General features: G+C 55.4%; 1 protein-coding gene across 2 annotated transcripts; it reads left to right on the forward strand.

Annotated features, from left to right (window-relative positions):
* Positions 1-3,304: 3,304 nt before the first annotated feature.
* Positions 3,305-9,424, forward strand: LOC119089458 (FUN14 domain-containing protein 1). Of its 2 annotated transcripts, none has more exons than XM_037212162.1 (4): positions 3,305-3,401; positions 6,424-6,593; positions 6,939-7,134; positions 8,226-9,424. In XM_037212162.1, the coding sequence occupies exons 2-4, from the start codon at positions 6,439-6,441 to the stop codon at positions 8,304-8,306; spliced, it is 432 nt and encodes a 143-aa protein (XP_037068057.1). In that variant the 5' UTR covers positions 3,305-3,401; positions 6,424-6,438; the 3' UTR covers positions 8,307-9,424. The 2 variants fall into 2 exon arrangements, with proteins under 2 accessions (XP_037068057.1, XP_037068058.1); XM_037212163.1 differs by having other exon boundaries at positions 6,427-6,593.
* The last annotated feature ends 390 nt before the right edge of the window (positions 9,425-9,814 follow it).

The following is a 9,814-nucleotide window of genomic DNA, read 5'->3' on the forward strand; positions in this document are numbered from 1 at the left end:
AAATACCTGCCAGGGCTAGGTAACAGTGACCATGTGGTTATCAGGTATACTTTGGTCTGCTACTCTGGGCTACAAACCCCTCGTCCCAGCCAGCTGACACACACAAATTACGAGCATCTGGCTGACACCCTCAGGTCAATGGACTGGTCCCTGATGGAGAGCCTCAGCCTCGAAGATGGTTACAAGTTCTTCAAGGAAAGAATCGCCAGGGCCACTGAGGTTTGCTCCGTCAGGAGAAAGGCCAAAGCTAAGAAGAATTTATACATGAACCCAAGGGCCATGCAACTAAAGAAGGCTAAGGAAAGACTATGGCGAACGTACACGCGGACTCAGGATGATTCTGGACCATGCCAGGTTTGTGCGTTGTCGCAATGACCTGCGGAAGTTGACCAGGTACCTTCGGAAAGAGTATGAGATTAAATTATTAGCAGACATCAAAAGAGACCCCAAGGCCTTTTGGAGGTACGCCAACTCTAGACTACGCACAAGATGCAGGATAGAAGACCTTCTTGACGATGATTGAGTGCTGACCAGCAGTAGCGAAGGGAAGGCAAACGTCCTCTGTAAGTTCTTCGCCAGCGTTTTCACGGACGAAGGGACTAGTGCCATGCCTGTGTTACCGTGTAACTTTACTGGACCGTTACTGGATGACGTGGTCATCTCTACCCAGCAGTGGCAAGGAAACTGGCCGCTCTGAAGTCCTCGAGCACCCCTGGGCCAGACGATCTCCATCCAAGGCTTCTTCGCGAGTCCGCAGATGCCCTGGCAGCACCCCTCAGCATGCTTTACCGAAAATCTTTGGCATCCGGAAGGCTCCCTCCGGAGTGGAAGCTTGGCGAGGTGGTCCCGATTTTCAAGAAGGGTGACCGACAATCTCCGGCGAGCTACCGCCCAGTGAGCCTTACTGCTATTCCCTCCAAGATACTCGAAACTTTCGTCCGTGATGCCCTACTTAATCACTTCTCAGAGTCTGGACTTCTTCATGCGGCCCAGCATGGGTTTCTCCCTAAGCGGTCCTGTACCACCCAGCTGTTAGAGGTTATGGAGGATTGGAGCGCCGCGGTAGAGGATGGAGAACCGGTGGACGTGGCGTATCTGGACTTCAGCAAAGCCTTTGATTCTGTTCCCCATAACCGTCTGCTCTCCAAGCTTCATGCTTACGGTGTGAGAGGTAATTTGCTACGCTGGATCAGGGCTTTTCTTACTCATCGGATGCAGAGAGTGCGGGTCCAGGGCATCGAAGTCGGACTGGACCGACGTCGTCAGCGGCATCCCGCAAGGGTCAGTACTTGGACCAACGCTGTTTATTATTTTCGTGAACGATCTACCAGAGCAAGTGCGAAGCGTGGTCAAGATGTTTGCGGATGACACCAAGGTCTACTGTCGTGTCCCGAGACCCCTGACTCACTCACCTCTGCAGGCTGACCTCGACGCCCTGGCCAAGTGGTCAAAGGAGTGGCTGCTCCCCTTTAGTGCAGCAAAGTGCAAAATAATGCACATCGGGAACTGCAACCCGAGGCTGACGTACTTCTTGGACGGTGCCGAAATCGCGGTCGAGTCCACCGAAAAGGACCTCGGGATCTTCGTGGATTACCGGCTCCAGTTCCACGTGCAGACCGCGGAAGCGATCTCCAAGGCCAACCAGATGCTGGCGGTCGTGAGGCGGTCTTTTGCCAATATCGATGCTCGCACCTTGCCATTGCTTTTTAAGATCTTAGTACGTCCGTACTTAGAGTATGGCAACGTTATCTGGGGCCCGTTCGGCAGACTGGACCAAAAACGGCTGGAACGAGTTCAGCGACGAGCTACCCGGCTTGTCTATGAAGTGAGGCGCCAGCCATACCCTGAGAGGCTCAGACTCCTTCAGCTGCCCTCACTGTACTATCGTCGTCGCAGGGGAGACATGGTAACAGTGTACCAGCTATTTCATGGAGGCATGTCGCTATCGGAAGAGGAGTTCCTGACAAGGCACAACTCGGAGGTGACGAGAGGACACCAATGGAAGCTCAGAAAACCTCGAGCTAGGACTCTCGTCCGTCGCAACTCGTTCAGCACGCGGGTTGTCAACGACTGGAACGCTCTTCCGCACCCGGTCGTGTCGTCGACCTCAGTTGAACAGTTCAAGGCTAGGCTTGATACGCACTGGGCTGACATCATGTACGACGTCCCACACTGAATATTCCTATAATTTGAGACTGCTTGGTTACCGGACCGGGAGCCTGACGAGACCGGGACCTACAGGCCTAGTGGCCTTTTACAATTCCCGATCACCATAAGGTAAGGTAAGGTAAGGCAAAGCAAAATGAGAACATGGCAGCTAAATAAAAGCTCACTATATGGCACCTATATATGGCATGGAACATGGATGCCAATGAGATGCTGGGTTGAAGGGGATATAGGGTGGGGAGGTTAGGTTAGGTTAGGTTAGGTTAGGTTAGGTTAGGTTAGGTTAGGTTAGGTTAGGTTAGGTTAGGTTAGGTTAGGTTAGGTCAGGTCAGGTCAGGTCAGGCTAGCTTTGCTTAGCTTAGCTTAGGTTCTGGTCTAGTAGTAGGTTAGGTAGTAGTTAGGTTAGGTTAGGTTAGGTTAGGTTAGGATATGTTCTGGACTATTCTGGCCTGCGTGTTTCATAAATGTACCTAAACTCGATAAGAAACGATTTTGGTTGCTTTATTATTGTTACCCTTGGTCCCGTACATGTTTTATGTTCTTGATAAGCAGAAATATTGTGCTTTCGCAACAACGTAGAAACGGCGCTTGGAAGTCGAGGCAGTGCGGTGCAGGTGCGTGCAGCGCTCGGGAACTCGCTATCGTATTTATTAAAATTCGAGGGCGGGAGCATGATTCTATCTGTTTTGAAATTATTTACGAATATGTTCCGCCTTAAACATGACGAATGGTTTACCTTGGTCCCATACATTTTGTAGAGTTCTTGGTAAGCAGAAATATTGTATTTACGCAATGGCAACGCAGAAACGGCGCTAGGGAATCCAGGCGATGCGGTGCGCGCGGCGCTCGGGAGCTCGCCATCGAAATTATTAAAATTCGAAGGTAGGAGCATGATTCTACCTGTTTTGAGATTATCTACGATTTGTGCCGCCTTAAACACGACGAATGGTGTGCAATGATTTTTTCTAACGTTAGGTAGGAAAGTACACCTACACCATACGATCCCTCAGCGCACGTGCTGAGGCTCTGGTGGTCATCACACAGAGCAGCGGGAGTCCCCCACTTGTTGACGTTTTCAGCGCTGGTGCTACAATCACGCATCAGTCTGAAAAATCCATTGTTTGCTGTATTCTTGTAGGGAGTTCCGGGTGCGTGGGCGGAGGCAAGGCCATTGGGCGGAGGCACTGGATCGCAGCTGACCGGTGTTGTTTGTTTCCTCTCTGCTGCGTTGTCAGGTAGATAACACTTGCGTCTTTGCGCGAATTCCCTGACTTTTCCATATTTTTCCCTGCTTTCTAGCATGACTCTTTCATTAAGGTTCTCAGGGTTTAATGGATGAACCCCATGGGCTTGCTGTGATGCCTGACGTTTCGAGCTACATGTCCTGACCAAACGTGGATGGCGTAGCGACTTGAATGGGGCGAATTCGCTGCTTGTAATCATTAATCTAAGTACTGTAGTTTCTGGTATGGTCACAAGTTACCACTAGTAAAGTGCATAGATGCAATGTTTTAAGGAATCAATATGCTATAAGTGATGAGCTAAGGCAAAGCCATTTGTGAAGCAAAGTTCAGGTAAAGTTAAGTTGATAGCTAAGTTTAGACTGAAGGGAGCCTTGCTAAAAATTTATACCTTGCTAACATCAACACATTGTGCATCAATCATGTTCTGTTTATGAATGATGTTGATGGTTATCATAACTAAATTTAAAACATAAGGGATTAAAACATTTCCAGAATTGAAAGAATGCACTGTCAAGTGCTGCAAACATTTTTCCCTGCAATGATACATGTTATTTACATGATCCTGATCCTCCCAACTGACCTATACATCCCAACCATACCTAGAGATGTAACATAGGTCAGCCAGATCACTGACTCAGCCGGCACCATGTATAGTATTGTCAATTACTGCATCTAAAAATGTATGTGGTCTTTGTGATAAAGCACAGCAATGACATTTTCAAATGCCATGATAACTAAGTGATTGTGCACCTGGTGGTCAAATTTAATTTGTATATGATGACATTATGATTTATCTACAATACCTGACCTAACCTAACTTAACCTACCCTACCCTAACCTACCCTAACCTAACCTAACCTAACCTAACCTAACCTAACCTAACCTAACCTAACCTAACCTAACCTAACCTAACCTAACCTAACCTAACCTAACCTAACCTAACCTAACCTAACCTAACCTAACCTAACCTAACCTAACCTAACCTAACCTAACCTAACCTAACCTAACCTAACCTAACCTAACCCAACCTAACCTAACCTAGCCTAGCCTAGCCTAGCCCAGCCTAGCCCAGCCCAGCCCAGCCCAGCCCAGCCCAGCCCAGCCCAGCCCAGCCCAGCCCAGCCCAGCCCAGCCCAGCCCAGCCCAGCCAGCCCAGCCCAGCCCAGCCCAGCCCAGCCCAGCCCAGCCCAGCCCAGCCCAGCCCAGCCCAGCCCAGCCCAGCCCAGCCCAGCCCAGCCCAGCCCAGCCCAGCCCAGCCCAGCCCAGCCCAGCCCAGCCCAGCCCAGCCCAGCCCAGCCCAGCCCAGCCCAGCCCAGCCCAGCCCAGCCCAGCCCAGCCCAGCCCAGCCCAGCCCAGCCCAGCCCAGCCCAGCCCAGCCCAGCCCAGCCCAGCCCAGCCCAGCCCAGCCCAGCCCAGCCCAGCCCAGCCCAGCCCAGCCCAGCCCAGCCCAGCCCAGCCCAGCCCAGCCCAGCCCAGCCCAGCCCAGCCCAGCCCAGCCCAGCCCAGCCCAGCCCAGCCCAGCCCAGCCCAGCCCAGCCCAGCCCAGCCCAGCCCAGCCCAGCCCAGCCCAGCCCAGCCCAGCCCAGCCCAGCCCAGCCCAGCCCAGCCCAGCCCAGCCCAGCCCAGCCCAGCCCAGCCCAGCCCAGCCCAGCCCAGCCCAGCCCAGCCCAGCCCAGCCCAGCCCAGCCCAGCCCAGCCCAGCCCAGCCCAGCCCAGCCCAGCCCAGCCCAGCCCAGCCCAGCCCAGCCCAGCCCAGCCCAGCCCAGCCCAGCCCAGCCCAGCCCAGCCCAGCCCAGCCCAGCCCAGCCCAGCCCAGCCCAGCCCAGCCCAGCCCAGCCCAGCCCAGCCCAGCCCAGCCCAGCCCAGCCCAGCCCAGCCCAGCCCAGCCCAGCCCAGCCCAGCCCAGCCCCAGCCCAGCCCAGCCCAGCCCAGCCCAGCCCAGCCCAGCCCAGCCCAGCCCAGCCCAGCCCAGCCCAGCCCAGCCCAGCCCAGCCCAGCCCAGCCCAGCCCAGCCCAGCCAGCCCAGCCCAGCCCAGCCCAGCCCAGCCCAGCCCAGCCCAGCCCAGCCCAGCCCAGCCCAGCCCAGCCCAGCCCAGCCCAGCCCAGCCCAGCCCAGCCCAGCCCAGCCCAGCCCAGCCCAGCCCAGCCCAGCCCAGCCCAGCCCAGCCCAGCCCAGCCCAGCCCAGCCCAGCCCAGCCCAGCCCAGCCCAGCCCAGCCCAGCCCAGCCCAGCCCAGCCCAGCCCAGCCCAGCCCAGCCCAGCCCAGCCCAGCCCAGCCCAGCCCAGCCCAGCCCAGCCCAGCCCAACCTAACCTAACCTAACCTAACCTAACCTAACCTAACCTAACCTAACCTAGCCTAACTTAACCCCTATTCCTACTCCTATGCCTAATCTACTCTTACACCTGCAACCCCATCTATGTTTGCAGAAAACAGGCTTGAAGGAATGGCACCACATAAACTTAATTTTCCTTCTTTCTGAAGTCAAGCAGAGAAAACTTATCTCAGACAGTAAAGTGATATTATGACTAAAATCCTGACCACCTGAAATGCTATCACCTTGTTTGGTTGGGATGGAGCAGGCCAAAATATCTCCTGCTTTGAAGGTGCAGATAGAAAACAACATTTGCTAATCAGATAGATAAGACACACAGTAACATGCCCTGGGCTAGTCACATGTCTTGCACATGTCCCATGGGCCAAAATGTGGCCATTAGTTATGGTATCTGCAGCATGTGACCATTGATTGTTCTGTGATGATGCAATTATCACAACAAATGGCTAAATTTCTGGCCCACAGAAACTGAAAGAGATGTCACCAGCCATGTGCATGCTACCTTTAATAATGCAATACTCATTTCAATGCCATTGTCTGAGGCAGCAGCAGTGCCAAGCAGACAGCCACCACCTGCTGACCACTGTGACTGCATCTGTCTGGTAGCCAGTGCTGTCTGAGGCAGCAGCAGTACCAAGCAGACAGCCTGTTGACCACTGCGACTGCATCTGTCCGGTAGCAGACGCCAGCCAGCATGCCGTCGGCGACCAATGGCGGCACTGGCGACGCGAACATCGTGGACCTGGACCGGGCGGCGGCCGAGGCCGAGTCGCTGCTGCGCCGCGCGCTGCGCGACGTCAAGCAGGGCTCCACCTACAAACAGCTGGGCGTGGGCGCTGCCGCTGGCTGGTGCGTCCCTCCTCGCCCGTCCGGAAGGCGCTGACTGGTGACCCTGCCCCAGGGGCACACCGTCCCCGCATCCCAGCGGAGTAGCTCTGACCCCTCCCTCTAGACGGAGTGTTCATGTGCCGTGCCGTGGATCTGACGTAGCTACTGATACTGGTGCTGAGGCTGGGGCCATGTCACAATAGATACATGTGTTTGACGTGCACGCAAAGGTGTTTCGACGACATGCACTGTGAACGGGCTCTTCACGTTGATCTGTGACTGCTACTACCAAGGTTACCATCACTTTCCGAATGCACGGCTTGCCGGTGCCGCCTCTTGATCACGTCGCTCGCCTCTTTCCTTCAGGATCACGGGCTATTTGGGCATGAAGGTGGGCAAGCTGGCCGCCATGACGCTGGGCGGCTCGATGCTGGTCATGCAGATTGCCTCGCACAAGGGCTACATCCGGGTCAACTGGAAGAAGGTCAACAACGACCTGCAGCAGATCAGCGAGCGCGTGCAGGACGACGTGCAGAAGACGGCACCCGGAGCCGTCGGCGAGGTGCTGTTATTGGCCGCTGGCAGGTGGCGACCATCAGCGCCTCTGCCGGACAGGCTGAGAATGAAAACTGCGGGGGTCAGCAGAGATGTTTTTGGCCACGTTTTCAGTGATTAATGGATTTATGGATGCAGCACAAGGTGTTTAAGGCCGGGCGGCCTGGAGGATTTTGGAAAGTGCTGCTCCACTGGATGGCTGTTCTGTCCTGGTGGGATGACATTTGTGCGTGATGGGCCAATGACGGTATGTCATTGATGTGCCATCGACATCACAGTACGCATTGAAGCCCTGCTCCCTGCTCCATTTGCATTGCCTCAGACTGCCGAGTGCTAAAGGCGCGCTCTTGTCCTGGCTCTCCAGCTCCTGTCTGGTCCTGGCATCCCGGCCGCGGGTCTTGCGCTGGCAGGGGCAGAACACTTATGGAGAGACGTTTTGTGACAGAGAGTGGTTCGGAATCGCATTTCACTGGCATCTGGCAATTTGAAAGGTTGGGTGCTGGAGGTGAACAGCTGGCTCGGTTTGTCCCTGCTACGTTGTTGCGACTGTAGCTTTCCTCGTTTTATTGATAATGCATAAAGGCTCCACACGACTTTGGTGGTTTACCTTTCCAGGCATCTGTCTAGCTCCCAAGAATAAGCCCTGGCATTGGATGCGCGAGTCCGTGGTCTTTGATGTTTTAAGATCAGTTTGTTTTTTTCGTTATAATCTAAGATACATGATCCATTCGATAAGTTATTTGAAAACCATTTTTAGGGATCTTAGACGTGTCTCATCTTGTCGCCAAGATATGTCAAATGATATGGCATCTTTGATATACTGCTCGCAAGTTCTTTGATTTGTGCGTTCATTGAATGCGGTCACAGTTGCCTTGTTATTACCAACACAGTCATGCACTTTTTGGCCTTTCCTGATGTGCATTCCTCCTGTTCTTATCACAATCTTTTATCTGTGTTGGTGGTGGTGTCGTTTCTCTGTCGTTTGGTACCGGGGTCAGCAGGACCACTGGCGGACCGGCTCGGCAGGCATCCAGTGACGAGTGGCAGTCCGAAACGCCAGTTCAGCTTCAGTTCATGACCGGGGCTCTCCCGTTCCAGGTGAAGAAGTTCGCCAACGAGAACAAGTACGTGGCGGCCGGTTTTACGGGAGGCTTCCTGATCGGACTGTCCTGCTCCTGAACGCCTCCTGTTCTTGCGTAGCTCCTGCCGCTCTGGAGGGCGGCAGGGTCTGGCCGGCCGGTCGCCCCGCGGCCCTGACTGGACGACACCGCTGCTTTCATGAGCGGTGTCTCTGGAGCGGGCTGCGGGGCGTGGGACTGCCGGCCACACTGAACGCGGCCTGAGTGCCCCGCTGGCGTTCTTACTTGCCAGGGGTTGTATGGACTGTGGGTGACTTGCCGAGGACGTGCGGGCGCGCCGCGCGATGCTTTATGAAGTGGAAGACTGGGTTGGCTTGAGTCGGCTCCGTTCGCACAATGCCAGGTAGTGCTCCAAGTCCTGGGCGATGTGAATGTCTCCAGTCTCGGGCGATAGCGCGACTTTTAGCATGTCACCTGCAGCGCCCCCGGTGCCATGGCGTCACGATAGTACCGCGTGGTTTTCCGCTGTGTATGCCGTGACCCGCCGTTCAGTCGACGTGGTCCGAGCTGTCTGGACGTTGGTGTGAGGCCTCTCCTCCGGATATCTCGGGCCCCGCGCCGGTCCCAGCCCCGAGAGTCCGGCCTTCCCCCTCGCACCGGTCCCACCCCACGAGTCCAGCCCCACCCCCCGCGCCGGTCCCAGCCCCGCGAGTCCAGCCCCCACCTCCCGTGCGCCAGTCTCTTCCCCACGAGTCCGGCCTTTCCCCTCACGCCGGTCCCAGTCCCGAGAGTCCAGCCCCACCCCCCGTGCGCCGGTCCCAGCCCCACGAGTCCGGCCTTCCTCCTCGCGCCGGTGCCAGCCCCACGAGTCCAGCCCACCCCCCACGCCGGTCCCAGCCCCGAGAGTCCAGCCCCATCTCCCCCGCGCCGGTCCCAGCCCCACGAGTCCAGCTCCGCTCCCGCGCGCCAGGCTCAGCCTCACTGGAAGCAGAGCCGCCACAGACCCGGGCTGGCGTGGACATCTGGACGCATGTGTGTTGGCACAGCTGGCTGTGTGGCTCTGGTTGGTGAGATGTAGGAAGCTCGATGGGATGTAGATATGTAACGCGTGTAGTGCACTGTTCCTGGTTTGCCTAGATCTTTATTTTTTCTGTGCGTAGGTGCATTTGTTGGGTGTGCCTTTTCTCCCCTTACCGAAATAAATAAGGTATGCATGACTCAAATTCGTATGCTGATGCTGTCACGGATAGCCCTACATAAGCAGATTGATGACGGTATGCCAGTTGGTGTTATTTGTGGCAAAGCGCTTGGACTCACACAATATCCGTTTTCGGATACCTGCTCTAAAGTTTGCAGCGTGATCTTATCCACATGTTCTTCCTATTCCTGAGCTTTCTTCATGCTGTAGGAAGTCCACAAAGCTGGGCCCTAACAAAAGCCAAACAGGAGATCGGTGTTACGGTGCGGGCGGCGTGCTTGCATTTGACAGCGGACGAATCCATGCGTGATGGCTGGAGCAAAATGCGGAAGTGGTACCACGGCATGTGTTGATGGTTCTTTTACAACGGTTGAAAAGTTTGGGTTTTGTGTTCGTTCTAGGAAAAATGA

The sequence above is a fragment of the Pollicipes pollicipes genome, unplaced genomic scaffold (genome assembly GCF_011947565.3).
Source record: "Pollicipes pollicipes isolate AB1234 unplaced genomic scaffold, Ppol_2.1 Scaffold_3087;HRSCAF=3621_pilon_pilon_pilon, whole genome shotgun sequence".
In the NCBI taxonomy this organism is placed as follows: domain Eukaryota; kingdom Metazoa; phylum Arthropoda; class Thecostraca; order Pollicipedomorpha; family Pollicipedidae; genus Pollicipes; species Pollicipes pollicipes.

What these genes read in the sequence shown, in the direction of transcription:
- LOC119089458 (XM_037212162.1), top strand. Translation starts at nt 6,439, where the DNA reads ATGCCGTCGGCGACCAATGGCGGCACTGGCGACGCGAACATCGTGGAC. An exon ending in GTGGGCGCTGCCGCTGGCTG is followed by an intron (nt 6,594 to 6,938) that starts GTGCGTCCCTCC and finishes TCTTTCCTTCAG; the next exon opens with GATCACGGGCTATTTGGGCA. An exon ending in CACCCGGAGCCGTCGGCGAG is followed by an intron (nt 7,135 to 8,225) that starts GTGCTGTTATTG and finishes CTCCCGTTCCAG; the next exon opens with GTGAAGAAGTTCGCCAACGA.